General features: G+C 37.0%; 2 protein-coding genes across 7 annotated transcripts in view; both read right to left on the reverse strand.

The window, feature by feature from the left end:
• The window catches only part of UNC13C (unc-13 homolog C), a 136,546-nt gene extending 123,833 nt beyond the window's left edge, over window positions 1-12,713 (reverse strand). For 2 of the 4 annotated variants that reach the window (XM_027688302.1, XM_027688301.1), the window contains exon 1: window positions 4,309-12,713. In XM_027688302.1, the coding sequence (XP_027544103.1) occupies window positions 4,309-7,270 (2,962 nt within the window). In that variant the 5' untranslated portion in view covers window positions 7,271-12,713. The remainder of the gene's footprint in view (window positions 1-4,308) is intronic. The other 2 variants (XM_027688299.1, XM_027688300.1) reach the window with 2 other exon arrangements.
• The window catches only part of LOC113969940 (protein unc-13 homolog A-like), a 57,105-nt gene continuing 41,918 nt past the window's right edge, over window positions 7,290-22,476 (reverse strand). For all 3 annotated transcript variants that reach the window (XM_027688306.1, XM_027688305.1, XM_027688303.1), the window contains one exon: window positions 7,290-7,388. In XM_027688306.1, the coding sequence (XP_027544107.1) occupies window positions 7,353-7,388 (36 nt within the window). In that variant the 3' untranslated portion in view covers window positions 7,290-7,352. The remainder of the gene's footprint in view (window positions 7,389-22,476) is intronic.

Here is a 22,476-nt window from a genome sequence, read left to right on the forward strand (position 1 = left end):
TTCTAAAGCCTATACTCTGTGGGAAAATACAGCTGACTCAGGCAGTTCTAGCAAATAATTATTAAAAAAGCCAGAAAAAGTGTCAAAATAAGAAAATGTATATTTGTTAAGAAAATCCAGACATAGTTTGAATAAACAGAGATTGAGATATGCATTGAAATAAGCTTACTTATTTTACTGGCAGCTTTTCTTAATATAGAACAAAATGACCACACCACAAGGGTAGTGAGGTAACACATTACTGGTTCCTTTGGTTTCAGATGTTAGAAGATAACAGTATTGATCTCATATTTGATCTCTAAGTTCAGACATCATTAAATGTAATACAAATGCCTCCTATAAAACACTAGAAACACTTTCATCCAGTGCTAGAGAGGCAATTCCAGTCACAGGGCCCTGTCCTCTGACTTGCCACTGTGTGTATGTAAAGAGCAAGATGAGTTCACCCACCTTGACACCAGAAGCAATCTATGGGTTACTCTGTGGCTGAAAATTCAGACCAAAGGCTTCTAAATATCTGTCTGATTTTTAAAATCTGACATATCAAATGATCACCAAGATCTTCCCTCAACAAGATCAAGAAGTTATTGCTCACAAACTACCATTCATAGAAAGAGACTAAATTACCATTAAAAGCAACTCAGAAGAGGGCATGCAACTCTGAAATCTTATCCAGAGAGACAGTTTTGTCAGGAGAGAAAATGATGCTTATTCTAAGGCACCTGTAAAAGATAATAAGACAGGTAGAATGAAAGGAAACACTGGGGAAAAAGAAAGCTAGGAAAAAAACAAGTGAGGAGTGGAACAATGAATAAAAGGGTAAGTTATTCTTGATTACAATGTACAAAGAAACAAACCACTGGCCAGCATTTCTTTGATATTTTTCAAGCCATCAATCCCTCTATTAATACACACCCGTGATCACAGTGTCTCTATATCCTTACAGAACTTTAAATCCGAGGATTACTCATGTACCACTCATGTCTCCTCTCATTCATATAACACTCAGTCACCCCAGTATGTCTCCAAAAACGTGTTGTAATAAATAACTCATAAGCAATCAGCCCACTGTGCATTTTTTCTCACCAGCTAGAGACAGAGAATAGAACTGTCTGATGGGGTTCTTGTGCACTAATAAATTATTTATGTACCAAACCTTCATTGACCTTACCTTATGCATTACTAGAATGAAAATCATATCACTCTAAATCCCTCCTTTGTATTAAATTGGAGAACTAACACTGATGTATTTTAAGGTTATAACTCTGCTTGGCCAGGTTGTTGTTTACCCACTCCTGCCTACATGGAGGGATGAAACAATTCATTAAAGAATAGATTATGTTTTGGTTATATAATGAAGATTAATTCAAAGAACTTGTTTTCTTGCTGGTACTTTTCCATCCAAAAGTAAGAAACTGGAAGCTGACTGTGAATCAGTTATGGAGTAACAGAGTAAAAAAAAAAATAAACTCATTCATAGAAGTCATGTAAACCCTAGAGTGTCTCTTAGTCACTTCTCTTGAAAGTTATTATTGCTCCTGCAAATATTAAAATGAAGATAAAATACCTCAAACTACTATTTGCTTAAATACTTAAACTACTATAGTCAAACTACTATTTACTTAAATGATAAACTAAGTATTTGGACATACATGAATTCACACATAAAGAAAAGGGGGCAGGTTGTGATAACTTAGAAGTTACAAACTGTACATGCTGTTAATTTTGTAGAACTCCTCTAAGAACTGATTTATAAGATATTCTTTCCCATAATAACGTGCAATTCCAGTAATAAACAGAAGATGAATATATTTTGTATTAGTGGACAAACTGACATTAAGAACACATCCTTCTTCAAAGGCTGCATACAAAGGGTTCAAAAGTGCATTTCCTTGTTACAGAACAGCTGAGGCTGGAAGGGAACTTGAGGCCTTGTCTAAGAACCCTGCTCAGATGGGGCCACCCAGAGCAGAATGCCCAGGACCACGCCCAGGTGGTTTTTGACTGTCTCCACTGGATTTCATTCTCTGTGAATAGACCTGTCTATAATACCAGTTATGCAGCTCAGTGAAAGTAAGCTGAAGGTAAAATAAGGGAATATTTGGCTCCAATAGTACTGCATGCCACTCAGCAGAAGTTGCTTTTCAGGCAATATGTTCTTTTAGTAGGTTGCTCCAGCTAGAAAAGATATTTTGCAAGTTTTACATTCTGAACAATTGTTAAATGTTCTGCAGACATCAATGTAAAAATATCATATTCATCCACTAGATATAAAAATATGAAAGACTTTTTTGTTAATAAGTGTTGCCAGATATGCTAGAGGACCTGAAGATACACTCTTAACAAACCAGTTAGTGACTGCTGAGGCAGAATCCCTGACTGAAACACGTCCTCCTTGTTGGCATGAAAAACAGAGTGTGAAGGGAAAACAAAACTGCTACTCAAGAGTCAATGCATACTGTTCTCAGAATAAGCTGAGACGTAGTGTGCTGTACCAGTTCATCTGTAAATTCTCCTTAGCCACTTGCTGTATTCTCTTTCTCCTTTATAATAATTTATATTATTTTATTTTTGGAAACAAAAATGGAGGTCCTAGTATGACACCTTATAACCATGCAGACACACATTGCCCAGAGACTACATCCAATAATGTATTTTCATAACCTGGCCTTGGTGTCAAATGGATTCTCTGTAAATATGAGAAATACTTCAGCAATTCAGAAGGAAAAAAAAAAGAGACTGAAAGACTTTCACCTGCTGGGTTAAAAGAAAAATTTAATTTGTAGAAATGATTGCATGAGATGTAACATCAAAGTTAGTTCTTATTTTCTAACAATGTACACAAATGCAAAGACTTTAAATAGTGAAACTAATTTGAGTTTCAGTATTTTGCATCTTCCTTGTGTGCTATCTTCAATTATGTCCTCAAACCTTCATATTCTTATTGTACTATAACAACTAGGTAAAGTGACTGTGATTCCCTTCTCCTACGCCTCATAAAAATCAGGAAAAAATAATGAAAATATTAATATTGATAGCTGTTTCTTCATATATACACCATCTAGTGTCTAACACGCTACTGTAGAAAAATACCTGCAAAATATAATTATATGATCTAGTGTCATTATTTGAATATAGAAGTAGACTTTAAAGTAAACTCTACCATTAGCAATATTTAAATGCTTGTGTAACATACTTTCAAGTTGACTATATGTTTATTGTAAATGTGGTTGTTCATGTACCAAAGAAGCTCTATAGTTGCTCACGCTTTGGATGCTCATTACTACAAAATAAAATCTTTGGCTACAGGCAGAATTTTTCATCTTCAAAATGAATGTATTAGATAACTACTTTGCCAAGGCAGATAAAGAAAGCAAAGATTCAGTCAAGGTGACAATTACCATCTGGCCAGCTACCGTAATTATTATGCTCCCAATTAAATGCACATGCAATATTATTACATCAACATTACAGTGTATGTTAATATTGAACATCACCAGATTTGTGTATTATTAGAGGTATTAAAGTTATATATATGTCTGTCTGGTTTGAAGTCTGACAATATGCAAGATAAAAATCATGAATAAATCTGTGTCAACACCCTCTGTGAGTTAAGTTCTTTACTCTTCACACATGGATGCTACGATTTACACTCTTTTGTCTTTCCTCTGCACCCTTCTCTCTCCCAGTTTTGGGGACTGACTACCTGTCTGAGTGCTTCCTGGGAGTACAAATAAGGACTGAATTAAAATAAGGACAAACATGAAATAAATTTAGACTTTCACTGTCATAAGTACCTAACAAATTGCCCAGACAATGGAGAGCAGTGCTCACCAGGGTGAATATGCCTGAACATATTCACATATGAACACATGAATATGTTCAATAAGGCCTTGAAAACTGCTAAAGAAAGCAGGGTAGTGTCTGAACACTCTAAATTGCTCCTATGAATACATTTATAAAGCTATAAGAAAACCAAGAACAGTGTAAGAACAGTGTGCCATTTAGTTCTTTTTTTAAGATTTAAATCTTGTGAAATTTAATTTTCAAATTACTGAAATTCAAAGCGATACAATAACCTACAAACACGTTTGACTAAACATGTTCAGAAAACTCTTTCAAAACAAACTTGGGAAATTTTAGCCTTTTGACTTCTATGGAACTATTTCACCTCATAAATAAAACCAGACAGAAGCAGAATTTTTGCCACCAAATTCAGTGGAAGCAGGAGTAAGTACTATACAAAAATTAACATCCAACTTTAGTGAGAAAAATGTTTTAATTAAAAGAGTATTAAAATATTATTACCTCCAGCAAGGATCTTCTCTTCCAAATCATTCATTTGTTTCTTGTATGCTTTTAAAGCAGCTTCTTTGAATGATGGTCGTATTCTTTTTTTCTTTGGAATTTCAATAACTGTCTCTGGGACATTCTGATTTTCATCTTCTCTTATTTCTACCTCAGGAACCACATCGCTTTCAACTTCCAATATCTCTTCACTGATCACACTGTCAAACTGTGTGTCATATTGCTCCTCTGGTAGCATTGCATACGGAGTTTCATACAAAGACTGCTCCAGTTCATATTCTTGGACTTGCTCACTAGTTTCACTACTATTAGTTCTGTTTTCTAGTTTAGCAAGCACCTGTTCCATTACTTCTACATAGTCTGTTTCATTCTCACCAGATGGTTCAATTAAGTCTTCCTCATACTCTGCTTTGTAGCAATAAGGCTCAGCATAAACATCAGAATCGAGTGTTGTACTTGATTCGTTTGCAGTGGACTGAGATAAAGTTCTAAACCTCCCCATAAAAGATGATCCACTGTCTTCGTACCCACTTAAACTTTGTGTACTTTTATTCCAGACTACTTCTAAAGCTGACTTAGCACGTTGAAGTGTAGACCCAAATTTAGGAAAGCTGAAAGCCTTATCAGAAAGGTCTATGCTCAACCGGCTATGCCACGATTTAGGGGCTGTTTCTTCTGAATCATCGCTTGGTAGTTCACTCTGACTTCGGTACATCATAGGCAATCTGTTCTGATTCTGATAAGAGGACATCGAATTTGTATCCTGATAATCATCATATTGACCAGTCCACTGACTTTGTGTTTCACTATCAAGGCCTGGACATGATGGAGAAGTACCATCTAGGGTGAAATCATAGCTTTCAGTATCATACTGGAGGTCAGAACCTTGTCCCTTTCCAAAATCTGTCTGTTGATCTGAAGGGCTGCTCATATCATATACAAAAACCTCCTGTGTAGATGTGTCTAGGCCCAAATCTGCCCCTTGTTCCAACTGATTCCAGTCTTTCCATGGGGAAAGATCATCATGTAAAGCAAGCTGAGTATCACTATAGTGGTTTCTGTCTCCAGATGCACAGATCATCCCATTGCTTACTCCACTATCAACAGTTTCTATGTTTTCTATTTCATTTTGCTCCGGATGCTGTTCCATGTCTTGGACAAAAGTCTGTTCCTGGGAACTGCCATACCAGTTTGTAGAATCATCTTGCCTTCGTTGCCAAAGTTCTCGATCAGAGGAAGACAACAGTGAACTGCCATTTGTTCTGCTAAAATACTGGTTTTCTGAAAAATCCTCAGAGTAAGACTGACACAATTTAGAGAAATCCGACTCTGAACGGCTGAGCTTTGGTGTTGCAAAGTCATTCTGTAAGTGCCACAAAGGAGTCATGTCTGAATAATAGGCCTTTGATTGTTTCTCCAGATTGTCAAACTCTGGTGACTGATTGTCATAACTTCTATTTGTAAAGGTGCCATTGTCAGCAGTTCTTTTAAGGTCTTTAGTGTTTGGGGACTCAGTAATCCCCTTTGTAGTGCTTGTTTTTATTTGAAATGCTGATTTAGATATCTTTGCATAACTGTTCTTATTTATATCTGATTCCAAGTCTTTATCACTGTCAGGTGACTCCCAGTCATGCATTTTAGATTTTGTCTCCACAGTTAAAAGTTTCATATCCATACTTTCATACGTCTGAGAAGTAGGTAGTCCTCTTTCTTTTTTGTCTTTTATGTCATGGGAAAATATATCTGTAGAAATCCCAATGCCAGTTCCCTTAAGTTTATAAGACTTTTTTAAAATCAAATCTCTTTGTTGTGATGACTCAAAGTAAACAAGAATGGGTCTTGGCTTTGCATTTGGACAGTCTCTTTGTTGCCCCAATCTTTGGGCAAATTCAATTTTAATAGTGCTTTGTGCCTCTGAGAAGCCCATTTTATCTATCAGTATTTTGTAAACTATGCTTTCAGTTTTTTCAAGTCTCTCTTCAGGCACGTTTAGAAACCTAAGACTTGCTTTGTTTCCTGGATGGCCTATCTGCTTAATGTAGTCATGGATGTCCCGGGTTTCTCTTCTGGACTGTACAAATCCAGTTCGCAATTGTTCGATTTCATTTTGTACAACTTCGACGCTGCTGGAAATTTCATCAATGGACTGTTTCAGAGCATTAACATGCCCTCTTAATTCAGAGAGTTCTGTTTCAATTTGACTTATTCCCTGAAGTTCTTTAAAGATCATTTCCATAACATCATGGGTTTGACTAATACAACCTGTCGAACTAAAGCCAGGTTCAAGAGTATTTGATTTCTGGTGACGCCCAGTTCTGTCCAGAGATTTACTTCTTAATCCCCATGTTTTCTTCCACGTACTTAGTTCAGAGTCCGATGAGACACATTCTTGGCTCTTTTTCCATTTCCTTAGTTTTCGTAAAGCTCCCAGTTTCAGTGTGTGCAAAGTGCGTTCTCCATCTGAGCTCCCATCGGACGGTGCAAGGCTGCTCAAGCTTTTCCTGTTGCGTCTCACAGGCATCGTGTGTGATGAGTATTCGTTCTTCTTGCTATTGCTTTTTATTTCACTTAAAGAGTCAGAACACGAGCTATCATTTGAAGACAGATCTTGAACTATATCTTCATTATTAGTGTGTGCTACCAAAACGTGCCTTTGCAGTCCATTGGCAATAGCAACCCTGTAACTGAATGTTGGCGAAAGGGAGAATTCTCTGTTGCTTTCCTCGTCTTCAGTTGATAAGTTGCGAGCAGATGGACACTTGGCAATCTTTTTAACGGTGCTTTTTAAAGTATTTGAAAATTTTGGATTCTTTGTATGTCCAATCTGAGTAAAGTCTTGTTCCTTTTTGCTCTGACAACTCTCTTTCCTTTTTGTACTATTTCCCGATTTCTTTGTAAACATTCCTTTGCGGATCTTATATATGTAAGATGAGATCAGGCTCTTTAAGAGGGCAGAAACCATGGAGCGTAATTTATTTCAAGCTGTTTCCACAAAACACCATTTTTGATCCAGACAAGTATTTGTATCTCCAACAGGATCATCATCAGTGGGGACCATATCCATATAAACTATTGTTGCTCTGGAATAATTTGACAGAAGAATAGAAAAAAAAAAAAAGAAAAGAAAAGAGTCACACATCTGCTTGTTGGAAACAAAATCCTGAAGGGGTTTTGTATGTCTTGCAAAATCTCCCTCTGTTGCTCATGGCTTCTTGAAGTGTCTAAAAAGGAGGGAATGATGTTACAATGGCTGCCAAGCAAACTTATCATTCAATTATACTGATGTTGTTTTAACTAGGTTACAATGGAAACAGAGATGATTCCCCATAATTGTCTGAATAGATTTTTTTCATGAATAATTGAAACTGAAAACAGTTCTAGGAGAATATTTTTAACAGAAATGAATAAGCTATACTTATTTACATGCTTCTTCCTCCACTTTAATTCTCTGACTTTAACAGAAATATTCATATTAATGCTCTGTGTTTTCTTTCAGAGTAATGGCATTTCAATTTAGATCCATATGATATACAGCAGTGATCAAAAAACAGAGAGGAAAGCAAGTTGTTACTATCTAGTAAAACAGAAGTAGAAAGTTCTGTCTTGCTTTATCTTTTGGACCAAGGTTGGATTCAGACATAACAAATAAGTATTGTATCCATGAAGTACTGTTCTATCTTGACATTGGATTATACACATGACTATGATTTGGGAAATAGATGCTTTCTTTTAATATCAGACTTTAACAAGGTCTGGTAAGCCAGGACTCAAAAGAAAGCATATCTTTGTTTCTTTTCTTTAAGAAGTAACAAAAAAGGCATAGAAAATAGCAGAAAATCTTAATGACAACTGATGGACCTTCTCAACCAGGTTACTAAATTTGACATTGTTCTGGTCACAGAAAGAAAACATCAAATCTATACAAAATAATATACAGATATGATTTACAAGTTGCAGGACAGAAACAGGTGCCATTATAACAGGAAAGCTATTTGATCTAAAAGAAGACTAAGAAAAGATTTCATGAGGTAGCTAGAAGCTTCTATTCCATAAAACAAAAGCTTGTATTCTATAGAAATGTGGTCAACACACTTTAAACATGTAAATGTACTTTTTTTGCACAGCATATCATTCACCTCCCCGCTTCATTGCTATGGGACAAATAGCTCAGAAAAAGCCAACAAAGAAGTTCTTAAAATGACCATTCTGGTTTCTAAAGCAGCTAAAAATTCTTTGGCAGAACAAGAATATTATTTAGATACATGGTATATGAAGGGTTAAAAATTGCTCTGTGGTATCCTCAGAGGCGCAAAGAATATGAACTGTCCTTGTCTGCAAACAGCATGGCACTGTATGAAACATTATGGTCCACTCACACACCTCAAAATCTAGCCTTTGCATAACATGGTTTGTCTTTACTGACCTTACTGTTAAACTCATGCAATGGTCAATAATAAACACTAACCACTGATTCCCACTGCAGCACCAAATGCACTGTGCTGCAGAAAGCCCAGGGAGAGCTGCTAAAAGCCTGGCTGGCTTCTGGAATCCTGGAACAGAGGATGTAAACAGACTTATTTCTTTTCCAGTTATAACAAAATTGGAATGCAGACCAAGAGCAAGCAGAACAAGAATAAACAACATTCTTCATCCTTTCCAAAGTTGCTACCTATTATTTTACAAAAAGCTGAAATGCCTGTTGGACATGAGTCACGTTTATAACGCACCATCAGCACAGCTCTTGCCACTTCTTTTTCTCGTAGGCTTATGCCTGAAGTCAGAGTATTAAGACTGAATTAAGAGCAAGCAACGTTTGGAAGCAAAGAAGTGCTCAATGTGACTGCATGCAATTTTCAAGGAGTGCAAATGACATCTCTCAGAATATTGCAAAGCTTTCACTACAGCCAAGGCTGCCTGGTTTTCAAATATTATCAGTGGCGAAAGGAACCATCCTGGGACACTTTTCAATGTCAAAGGCATGTTTCTAGGTGTAGAAACACTCGTTAACCATTCAGCTCTCACACTGAATGTTTGTAACCATTTATTGAATAGGATTGAAGTGTGATTGCCTGCCTTCTATGCCCACACAGAAATAGATTTTTAAATGCCTTCTTATATAAACTTCACTTGGATAACTTGGACATTCTTCAAATGACTTCAAACCAAGAATGAATAAACAAGAGCTAGAAGGCTTGTTTCCTGTCTCAGCCTAAAAACATCAAGAAATAATGAAGTTATCACTGGAATCTGGAATATTTCCATTCATTTTAAATAAATCTTAATGCTTCTCTGTAGAATAATATTGATTTCATAGCCAGCCATATATATATATATATGTTTGACCTACTGTTTAACTTATGCTTTTTATCAGAGATAATTGAAAGTATTACAAGTAGGTACACATTCAGCACTCAATTTGTCAGAAACCCAGTTTCTGACAATGCCATAGTAAATTAAAAGCTGTACTGTTACAAACACAGGGAGATCTGCTAAATGGAGCAGATTTATGTTCTCTCATGCGAGTTCTATTCCATCTCAGCTGTATTAGTCAAATGATCTGTTAATCAGTTTACAGCCTACCATTGCACTGTCAAAAATTCATCTTCTAAAACTGTCTATCTACACATGGAATCAAGTTTGAGTCATTACAGGTCTCATCCATCTCTTTCTGTAAAGATTTACATGGGTTGTTCTTAACATTTTAAATCAGTGTAGGTTAAAACTCCAGAAAATAAGGAACAGTCTTTTAAGAAGCACATAGGACTAAGTCAATTATTTGAATGATCTGCAAGTTGTCATTCAGAGAATTTCTGGTTTTATTCAGGTCTCCCAATAAGCCATCAGGACCTAATTTTAAAAATTTTTACTTTCCTTCTTTATTGAATTAAAACAATTTATATGATAAAGTTGAACACCATTGAATTAACCCATTCTAAGTATAAGGAATCAAGTTCAAATGACACAGTAATGATGTATGGACTTTATGTTAGATGGTTACAGAGCAGGAAACTGGAAAGTGTTATGAATTGTAAGATTAGAACTAAAATAAATTGTTAATGGGTTTCTTCTATAAAGAAAGGACACAATGGCACTTGCATCAACTTTTTACCCATAGCAAGTCTGAAAATAGACATTTGCCAATCAACATGATGGTGAAAAAGTAATTTGGATACTTTTGACAACAAAGCATTGTCAAAATAAATATGTCAGTTGGAAGCATCACTTATAAAGGATTCTTTTCCAAGTCTAAAACTAATGTGTCAGGTAGAAGGGGGGTGGAGTGGGCTGGGTTAAAAATACAGCTTTTTAAACAATGCAAGCAGTGTATTCTAGTTACATGTTTGATTCTCATGATTCTCATAGATTCTAATTTTTAAAAATTATTTTAACAAATCCAGCCCTTTATTCTTATAAAGAAAATTGAATCATCTTAAAAACATTGATTTCAGTATTTAAATAGAATAATTAGATCACTGCTGAGCTTCTGTTCAGACCCCAGTAAATAAAGCTGTAGAGCAGCAGCTCTCTCCATTCAGACGTAGCTTTGTGGATGCAGACTGTCCCCTCAAAAAAAAGCAAGAACCAGGTAGAACCACAGCCTTGCTCAGCCTTTACACTATGAATCAACTGCAAGGGGCCTGTGTGTATTGGAAGGGGACAGGGAAGAAGGTGAGACTCAAGTGCAGTCTCCCTCTACAAAATGCCAAACGAAAGTTTCTATTCACAACACCAAGACAGTAGGGGAAAACAAAACAAACCCAGATAGTCTTTTTCTGCAGCAATACCACTTTGTATTACTGCCAAAATAGTCACTACTCTCTACAGACAGCAACATCTTTTTTTGATGTGCGAAATGCTTCACAGGAATTAATTAATCACATGTAACAAAAAAATGTAAACAGCTTATTTTGCAGCTACAGAAACTGAGGCTAAGAGAGGTCCTCTTACTTTCAGGAACACAAGGAATCAATAAAAGAATTCAGATGCACAGATTTATTAAGCGTGGTATTTTACTAGTCTTAAGGTTGCCTGGGAACAAGGTTATCTTGACATAACTCTGCTTGCCCTCAGTGCATGTCTCTTGGGTGAAACCTTTGCTACTTCCCTTTAAACAAGGTGTATACTCCAGAGAGCTTCATTAATTTACTATAACAGTGGCATTATACTGACAATCATCTCAGATGACCTAATTCAGAAGAACTTAATTTAGAACAATTATCTGCTCCTTTACATTCTTCTTAAATTCTCCTTGTAATCTTAAATACTGACACTTTTAATGTCCATTATTGGTGAGTCTTTCAAGGTAAGGTGACACATCTTAATGCTGCACAAGCTCCATGGATGGCCTGCCTCAGACCCTGCCAAAGGTGGGGGCCATAACAATGGAGTAGTCCTGCTTTCTGTTTTGGATAATTACTCTTTGTTCCAGGAATTCCTTAGATTTTCGCCAGTAGACCTTTGTCCTACTGGATTAGCCCCTTCAACATTCACACAAGAGCGTGGAGTGTTATCAGCAGTGTCTCCTTTTGGCTAGAAAGCTATTCCTATTTTTCATCAAAATTAGTTGGAAAGTTCACTATATCTGCTTATTTATCTGGTGATATTTCTTTATGGATCCTGCTATTAATGTATCTGACCACCATTAAACATGTTGCCTTCTCTGTTTATAGGGAGTGTTATAAATACAACTAAACACTAAACTGTTTTTTCAAACCCCAGTCTAAGGATCCTGCTTACATTTTAGCCCACAAGACCTACTGCTGTCCTGAAGAGCTTGCATGCAGATTCATCAAGTACAGGGTAGAATTCAACCTAAATTTTTAGCAGTTATACTGCAAGACTGGTCATTCATAGCTGTAACATACCTGTTCTTTCACCATACAACTTAATTGAGTTTAAGGATGACAGATTCAAGCAGCACAGGCTTAAAACTGACTTTCACTCCATGTGATTTAGAAGAGAGTCCAAAACAGAAATCACATATAGAACTTTGTGCATCAGTGAATGAACTCAGTTACTTGCAATTAAACTACTTTGTAATATATAGAAGCACATTGTCTTCAGGAGAGCTGAGAAGAAAATGTAAATTCCCAGCAAGCTAGGATGAGTAATTATTCCAGAGAGAAAAGTCATCTTCACTGCTCCCCACTGCTATGACCACTATGGGAAAAAAGAGGATATTTTTGCTTTAAAAGATGGGGTTTTTTTCAGTTACTGTTGAAGACAAACACGAGTTGAAAAAAATTCCCCCACTATTTTGCAATAATTTCCATAATTACGTTTTTTAGTTACACTATTCTCCACACCTTTGTGTGTATCTGTAATATTTACATTTTGCTCTAAGAAATTTTGTTGCAGCAACTGTGAGGCTAAAGTTGTCATTCAGTTAATTATGAATTGCTAATAAAATTGTTGCAGACGTTTAGAACACTATTTCTTTAGAAACAAATCTGCAGTATGGTATTTACTTTACAAAAATGAAAATGATATTTGAAGCAATTGTTCTTAAAGGACAATGGCCTTGACTAGAACTAGAACCAAAGGAAGAGATGTGCCAAATATAGCAGATTAATACTTAGATGTAAAAAGCTACTGAACAGATTCTAAAGGTAAAATGTGCTCCATTGGGAGCTGTCCACAGACAGCTTAGCATAGGGTAATTGAGTGTACTAATGCACACAAGAATAAGAGACTGCAAATGACTTGGAACACAGCTTCAATACTATTTGACTAAATGTACTGACCTTTTTCTCTTTAATGTTTCTAGTTGTTTCCTCAACTTTTTCAATTAAAAAAGGGGGGAAAAAACACTGCAGTGTATAAAGAAAGTGGCAGTAGTGACTTTCTCCCCCTTTTACAGCTGACTATATGATGTGTGCTGTCCTACATAAACTTATTTTTAGTCAATACTCTTACTTCAAAAACTGCTAAAATTGAGATAATTCCACCTAATAGTTAATTTCTATTTAAATGCAGACTACAAAAGGAATGGAAAATGTGGGAAGGGAAAAGTTATTTGCTGACAATATGGGGATTATTGTATTACTAATTTGGTACCAGACATATTAGCTTCTGAGTTAGACTATTACCTGCATGCTATTATATCAGATGACCACAAATAAACAAGAGTTATACAGTATAGAATATATAGAGAGTACAGAATAATCAGAACCTATCTAATGCCTTTTAAAAGATAGAAAGCATCAATATACAATTGACAAAATCTCAGTTCTATCCTTAATTTCATCTGTGTTTTAATAAGGAGAGTTTTTTAGACATTATACACTGAGAAGTGATTTAATTTACATGGAAGCATAACACATATGCAGAGAATATGTTTGCAGTATAGTGAGTAAATTCAAAATTTCTTTTAATAATAACATTTCAAACTTTTCAGCAACCTAAACTGGTATTGATAATAATTCCATCAGAAAATATAATTAAAAAAAACCCCTCAATTTTCTTTCAGGTATAGATTTTTAATCCTGTAACTGTACTGGCCTGAGCCTGAGAACGGGCAACACACTGCCCTGAATTAGATCCCTCTTGGACAGAGTTTGCCATGAGGTCTGTGACCATGTGTACACTACATCACTACAGCTTTGATTTTTTTGTTTCCTTGGGGTTTTGGGGAGATTTTTTTTTTAAAGTATTTACAGAAATTCCCAGTGAAACGTTTAGATTAAGAGAACAACTTTGTATGGGCAAAATGTTACTTGTAGCCCTCTAGATCCCATCCCATGTGTTTCCTAAACTCTAGTAAACTAATAATTACATTACACTTTTAGAACATAAAATTACGAAACGGGCAGCTTTCATAAAGAGGCCTTTCATTGGATAAATGGTAGCAATCATTGAATTTGAAAAATGCCACAAGCACAAACCGCTACAAGTACTGTTGACAACAACACACACCAGGCTGAGTAGGCACAGGCAGATAAAAGCCATGCTTGGAAAACACCTGAAAGGACTTTCATTGATGAGGATGGTAGATATTAAACACAATTCTAAATTTGCTGCAAAAACTTTATAAGAAAAAAAAAATCTCTGCTTTGTTTGCTACAATATAGTGAGTGATGTTTAGATTTATACCTGAAAGTAAGACCCTCTGCTTTGGAGCTATCAACTGAACTGAACGACACAACTGAGAAAAACAAAACCTTCATAAGAACCTTCTTGGGTGCCAAAGAATTTTTATGCTTCAGAGCTGTATTGGTCTCAAAAGGCAGAAGCTGTTATAGTACATTCTTCCCAGATTTTTCACAACACTACAGTTAAAATAAAACTTGGAATTTTCAGTCCTCCTTGATGCTTTAATGAATTGTGAGATATTCTGAGCTATCAGTCTTCTCTCCTCCTGAGTAACACTCTGGAATCTCAATACTTCACCTGAGATTTCCTAAGTGTTTTCACAGCAATATATAGTCATTATGACAATGTTGTGGTGACATCACTACAGCATCAAGCAAATAGATAGTGACAGAAGACCTTTATACAACTCTCCAAGTTGTGTGTATTCCACCTAAAGAAACCTCATATATATTGCATCATGGCTTCTTTCTGTAGGAAAGGTCTTTGAGATGACAGCCAACCATAATTTCTATCACATTACCCTTCACAAAAATAATTTATTATGAACAAAACATGTTTTAACCTTAAATTCTACCTTTGACTCTTAGTGCTCTAAGACTTAACAGCATTCTCTCATTGCTTCCCTCAGTATGTTGATTTAGATGGTAAGAATTACCACTGATTTTTAGAACATTCAAATGTATCAAGTAACCTTCCATTTTCAATTGTCAAATCACAGCTGTGTATTACACTAAATAAAGGCAACTATTTTATATAATCACCAACAGCTTCAATCAGAAAACAAGCATTGTATCACCTTCTCTGTTAAAAATAACTACAACTTTATGGACAGAGTTTATTTCTACTTCAGAAAGCAATAATTGTTACCCCAATGAATGTTTTTCAGGCATAAGAGTTCCTGTCAGCCAAGAGTTAACACCAGTATTAAGATGCTGGAATTGATATTAACCCTTTTTGGATCAACATGTTATTAAAAAAAAAAAATCATCTTTCTTAAAACTGGGCTGCATTCAAATTTGAAATGCAACAGAATGGTGTGAGATATTTCAGGACTAATGAACAATCAAATAAGCATTACCTAAGTGGGTTTAATACATTCTACTGGGCATTATAAGATAACTATTAGTGTCCTTAGTTTAAGGGCACATAGCATTATGTTCTATTTCACTTATTACATATAATCAGTAGTCAGCAGAAAGAAAATATTCTTAATAAGACAAAAAATGCAAAAGGAGTCAGGTGACTAAAGAAAGTTAACGGTTAATGCATACAGTCAGATTTTTATATCTGCATAATTCTTCCTCTTAAAGCAAAATGAACCCTCAATCTCACAGTAAGAAATTAGTTTCAGCTACTATTACTTGGCCTCTGAAATTGCAGAAGGCAAAATGCTGATGTTATCTTCTTGAACCTAAAAGGATGGACAAAAAATTATTAAATATCTCTGGTGGTTTTTTAGGTTGGGCTTGGGGAGGTACATGGAGAGGCTATTCTAAGACACAGATTTAGCTGTGGAACAGAATCAAGCCTGTAGTCTAAGCAAGCTGCCTCTTCAAAAGAAAGCTGCAGGGTGTTCATCTTAAAGATTAATCAAGACCCAGAAATACATAAGCATCCATAAAGCTCAATTTATTACTAATCCTGTCACAAGTTAAGAAAAAAGTACTGACATATATAAGCAAAACATACTATATTTTCACTATGTATTCATATAACTAATTTACTTATCTTTTTATAGCAATTAAAATGTTCCAACTCATTGAGAAATCAAACACCACGCTGTCTTACTCAACTTATATTGTGAAGTTGGTACCTTACAAAATAACCCCCCACACTTTTTAATGAAGTGTTAATTCCAGAAGCCCAGACAGTTTCATCAACATTATAGCATTAGAAAGCAAATCAGTTACAAATCAATGCATTGCATTAGCAAGAACAGTGGGAGGTACATTCAGAATGAAAATACGAAAAGGAAACAAAGGAAGCCGAAAACTGTATGTAGACTAGACACAAAAATAGTAAAAAAAGCATACATACCTGGATTAATTTCTTCTTAAAAATAAAATACAAATTACATACCACCATCTTTATATTATTTTCCATTTATGCAGAAACACTGTACACAAATCCATCACTATTTTGCTGTTCTTCCTCCAGCCTTAGGAACAGTACGATACAACATGAGGCTGCTGCTCAGTGCTCACACTCAAGTGCAGTCAGGCATGCTGCTAGTCCGCAACGGTGGCTGCCCGAAATTCCACGGTATTCCCTAGGCAGCGTTAAGTGGGGGGGTTTATCCTCCCTCTCCCATTTCTCCCCCCCCCCCTACAACTTGTGCTAACAGCTAAGAGTAATCATGGTGTTAGCTACTAATTCATTCCGCAGCTCAGTTTTATTTCTCCTCTACAACAGCAGGGCAGGAGTCAGTGTCCTGCTCCCGTTCAAAACCAGCATCGACACGGGAGAACAGTTATCATCCTGGTGTTTTATGTGCTGGGAACTTCACCCACTGCTGTGTTCTCCTGCCACCGCTTCCGAATGCAGCATTCCCTGCAATAGGCACAGCCCTCCTGCGTGGAGAGGCAGCCCCCGTGCTTCGCGGATCCAGGCAAATGGGCTGACTGGGAAATGTTGGTCACAGAGGCAGCACATGCAGTGCGTCGTGAGAGCTGGCAGGTGCACCAGTGGCCGCAGGGAGAACAGTGGGAGATGGTATCTCTTGCTTGGCAGGGCCATGTTTCAGCCTAACCTTTTATTTGTCAGTCTGACATGACCCAGAGAAACAACTGTGTAGCTGTTCTTTCAGCAATGCTTTCATCAACAGCTGATCATTTTTGCTAATGAATCTGCTAAATAGCTTCTTAACTACCATCATTCCACGATGATTTAAGGGTGCTCCAGATAACAGGAAACATATCACTCAGTTTCCATGAAAAGTACTTTGCATGTTCCCAATTAATACCCGGACAATAGGACTCAGTCATTTGTTTACTGCAACTCAAATAGAAGAATGGATTATTATTGTGCAGGCAGTGAGTAAATTATCCTGTGCAGAACACATCAGGTGTTTTTTACAAACGTTAACAGGTTTAGCAGTGTGTTTAAGGCCTTGGATGTATTGATATTTAAAACTAACACATGAAGAACACGAAGAACTACAAAAATGCATCCAGAATGATCCTATATAAAACCATTCCACAAAGTGTACACTTAGCCCAAGTGTAAATCTTTCACAAAACACATGTACAGGCATAAAACCCCGGGTATGTTATTATCCTCTTTAATCTTGGGAGATAGACTGACTGAAATGCCATAACAAATATTAAATTATGTATGTTTCCTGTTTAAAAATAAAAAACCCCAAACTGTGGACATTCTGGTAATAGCTGACACAGAGAAGCTTGTAATTCAGTTACTTACTTAAAAAATGTATTAAGGATACCTTGAGTAAAAGGCAGCACTTAAGAGTGTTTAACAATTTCTAGTAATAGTTAAAACTTATCGGTTGTAGTTTTCACTTTGTCCAATCCTTGTATTATTGTTAGCAATGTCATCTTGGATGCAATGCTTTACATACAACTTATCAGTTGAGAAGTTTTCTTGCATACAGTTGTAAAATTAATATTTTGGATTTTTTGTATATCACTGTAAAAATAATTATGTACCACTATATTTATTATGTCCTGTTGAAATGAATGCAACCCAGAAACACTCCATTAATTAGATTTATAGTTAAGAGCCAGATGAATGGATGCTTTGTTATTCAAATCTTATCGTAGTTATTAGCCCGCAGCAATTACTTAATATTCTGTCTAAACTGAAACAAACTGATTCTTCATATCTGCCATGTTGCATGCCAACAAAATATACAATAAAACTTTTATTGTACAATATTGTGCAAAACTTCTATTGCACAATAGGAAATATTCCACTGGTATCAATACTCAGTGATACAGGCATAACTATATGAGATGTATCAATAACCCCTCTCAAAATCAACAACACTACTCATGTAAGGATTAAAAAAGGAAAAAACAGGCAACCTAATCAGGCAGGGCCACCCACAGCAGATATACACTTTTAACAGAAATAAATATGGGTTGTAGCAAGATTAAACAACTGGTCTTGAGACTACAGACAATAAAACCTGTAAATATTGGGACTGGTTTTCAAAAATAAAATGTTTTTTCATTTAATAAAAAAATGTGTTCACAAGTAATGTTAACTCATAACACTTAATGTCATCTTCAAGGAAGTTCTTAAGTATTGACCCTGTTTATACTAATCTATTACATCACCACGTGTTGAATGTTTCAGCTGGAAGCCACTTATTTGATAGCCCAGCACAAGAAGGACATTTTGCTCTACCAGTTGCATCATTTAATTGATATTTCAGAAGGAAATAAAAACCCGGACATCAATCCAAAAACCTCCAGAACCAATCGTGACTTATCTTCCCTGGAATTAAAATTCTGTGTAGAATTTGCCGAGGCAGAAAAACGCTGACTTCGCTTGTGATGATAGCGACCAAACGAGAATCGAGTTTCATATATAAATACACACTAATTACTGTCTTACAACTGATGGCATAACAAAGTTACCTTGTACCTCTGTTCAGCCCATCCTCACACAGATATGATGTTAGGAACTTCTTATAGTAAGTATGTGAGCAGTATTAACTGTGTACAGTAGCTAACATTCTCAAAGTTCTGGAAGCCAATACTTGTAAGTCAATGACTGGAAGGAAACTACAGTGAGTCTAGAGGAGGCATCCATGCCAGCCTTTGATAAGGAGCAGTTTGCATGTGTGGGCCACAAATGTTTTTGTGGTTACTTGCCAGTATCTTGACATGTAGATGAAGCTGACCTTAGAGAACCATAGCTTTAAGTATTCCCACTAATTTGCTGTATTTCCCAAACATAGTGCTAAAGATGTAACTCCCACACGTGGAAGGAACAGGAGAAATACATGTATTTACGGGTGAATATATACACAATGTAGAGAATTGCAATTTGTTACACAATTCTAGCTAATCCCTGTGGCTTAATGGACAAAAAAGTGAAAACCCACCCAAGCCAAACACCATCACCACCCACCCCAAACCCCAAAGGGCAGCTGCAAGCCTTCATCGAGAAAAGAGTTATTCTATGTGCCTTTTTCCAGGATTACATGATTATGACTTTCAGAGGCAATTCTTTGAATTCTTAGAAGTAAAAGCCCGTCCTCTGAAAACATTTCAGTAATTTATATCGCTGTTTTTGCAAAATAAACCCAACATGAAATAACATATGACTATTTTAGATATTATTTCACAATTTCTGTTGCTTAATACCGATATCAAAATGCTGACAACGCTAAACTGACAGAACAACTTCGAAGTAATTTATATTTCGTGCCGGATTTCACGATGGAAAGTTGGAAAAGCTGTCACAGAGTTAAGCTCTCTCCCACACGCCTCCCCAGCCTGCTTACGGGGTGGTTATTTCTTCCCTTTTATCTAAGAAAGGACTGTGTCAACTCTTAAACCTAATCAATCGATTTAAGAGAAATCTAACCCTGCAGTTGTTAATTCACGCTGCTGTGGCCGGGGGTGAGGCCGGGAAGGGCCTTTTCCCGAGGGATGCGCCGCTTCCAGAGGGATGCGCCGCTCCCCGCGCGCCCCCTGCCGGCCTCATCCCAGGGAAACATCCCACAGCGCTTCCCAACATTTCTAAAAGCGCATGGAATACACACCCTCTCCCAGCCCCTCTTTTTTTTTTTTTTTTTTTTTGGAAGTCCACACATAGAGTTTAAACTATATTCTCCTTTTTTTTTCTATGCAAGTATTATTTTATTTACTGTAAAGCTCAGTGTTTTCACTAAAAAGATGAGTTTGCAGTAAGAAGGGGAAGGAGGAAATGACTGTTCATGAGATTCAAATCTTGGTTTTTGTTTTGTAATGCACAGACAGCACCTGTGGGCTGGTTTATTAAGCTGCTAGAGAGCACCTAAAAGAGGGCAATGAAGACAGTGAAGGGCCTTGAGAGGAGGCCAAGTGAGGAGCAGCTGAGGGCACTTGGTCTGTTCAGTTGGAGAGGAGGAGACTGAGGGGGGACCTCACTGCAGGTACAACTTCCTCGGGAGGGGAAGAGCAGGGGCAGGAACTGATCTCTGCTCTGTGGAAACCAGGGACAGGACCCCAGGGAATGGCCTGAAGTTGTGTCAGGGGAGGTTTAATTTGGATCTCAGAAAAAGGTTCTTCCCCAAGAGGGTGGTCGGGCACTGCCCAGGCTCCCCAGGGCAGTGGGCACAGCCCCAAGGCTGCCAGAGCTCCAGAAGGGTTTGGCTGATGCTCTCAGGGACATGGTGTGACTCTTGGGAATGTGCAGGGCTGAGTGTTGGACTTGATGATCCTTGCAGGTCCCTTCCAACTCAGCATATCCTGTGATTCTGTGATTTAGATTTTACTTCAGATGGCTGTGATAAGTTTGCTTTGGAGATTGTGAAGTTAAGACAGCTCAGGCCCTTTCTTATTCCACACTAAACCTTTTCCAGATGCTGTTTCTTTGAACCAGTTGCTAAGCTTATAAAATTATACAGTTTGAATTCTATTAAGTGAAATAAAACCATACTTGATTTTTTTTTAAATATCAATTAACAGGGAACAGGCAAACAATGTAAAAACATAATAACTTTTTGCCAACTCCAACTTAGTAAAAATTTGGCCCTGATTTCAGAAGGAATCATAAGATGGGATCACAGTGAAAAGGCAAATACAGTGGGAATAATAACAATAAAAAAAGCTAATAATGCAGCTTTGTACTTTATGCAGAAGAATACACTGATCTTTGCAGAAATTAATGTTAAATGGTCAAGGACTCATAAAAGAATTATATTTCAGGAACTTTCTTACTGGTTTCTCTTTTATCTTAAAATTGTCAATTATCAGTTTCTTTATTCAAATACTTATTTTTACTCTCTTATAATTGCATATAAACCTATTAGTGCTATTGACAGGAAAGTATAATGAACTCAGAGTAACATAATTTGCCTGCTTTTTCACATATGTCCCCATCATACAAGTCAATATTTATTATTCTCCCTAGAAAGTAATTTATTTCTATTGATTCTTTACATCTTGGTTCCAGGTAAAATAACCCTTACAATATGCAAGTGCTGCCTCAGATCTAACTATGTGGATTAGGCTTTCCTGGACCTGGGTTTTGGGTTGATCAGTACATCCCAGTCCCAACTGAGGAACTGGTGGTTACCTTCAGCCTGGGGGTCCAAGTTTCTAAGATCCAAAATCTCCTCACATAAGCACAGGGGTGTGACCTCAGCTGAGCTTTTCTGAGAAAGCTGTAATTACAACGTGGGCAAGACAAAAAAAGTGGGGTGAGATGGGTGTTGGTGGCGTCAGATATGAAGAGCTCTAAAAGCAGAAAGGGAGAGGAAAGAGAACCTGAGAATGGCAATTCAATCTCAGCAAGGATCAGCCCATTTCAAGGAGTGGCAGAGGGACCCTTTCTCTGCTTTCTCAGCCCAGTGGAACATGAAAACAGAACAGAAACACTTGGTCTTATCAAGGTGATGCATGTATCAGTGATTAGCCTGGTAACTTCCTAATCCCAGCTCTCTGTTCTTCATAATAACAAAGAATTAGCTGCTCTGGACTCTTCAATCACATCTATCCTGCTTGCAGAGTCTCTTTGCATGTGTGCCCTGGTTTTGACTGGAATAGAGTTTATTTTCTTCACAGTGGCCACTTCAGGGGCTATGTTTTGGATGTGTGCTGAGAACAGCACTGATAACACAGGGATTTTTTGTTATGCTGAACAGTGTTTACACCGAGCCAAGGCCTTTTCTGCTTCTCACCCCACGAGCAAGTAGGCTGGGGGTGCACAGGAAGCTGGAAGGGGACACATCTGGGACAGCTGACCCCAAATGACCCAGGGGATATTCCATACCACATGACATTATGCTGAGCATATAAAGCTGGAGGAAGAAAGAGGAAGAGGGGGGATGTTTGGAGTGTCACTCTTACCCTCCAATTCTGTCCCCCATCCCACTGGGGGATGAGCAAGTGAGAAGCTGTG

The sequence above is a fragment of the Neopelma chrysocephalum genome, unplaced genomic scaffold (genome assembly GCF_003984885.1).
Source record: "Neopelma chrysocephalum unplaced genomic scaffold, ASM398488v2 Primary Assembly neopelma1_75, whole genome shotgun sequence".
NCBI classification, from domain to species: Eukaryota; Metazoa; Chordata; class Aves; order Passeriformes; family Pipridae; genus Neopelma; species Neopelma chrysocephalum.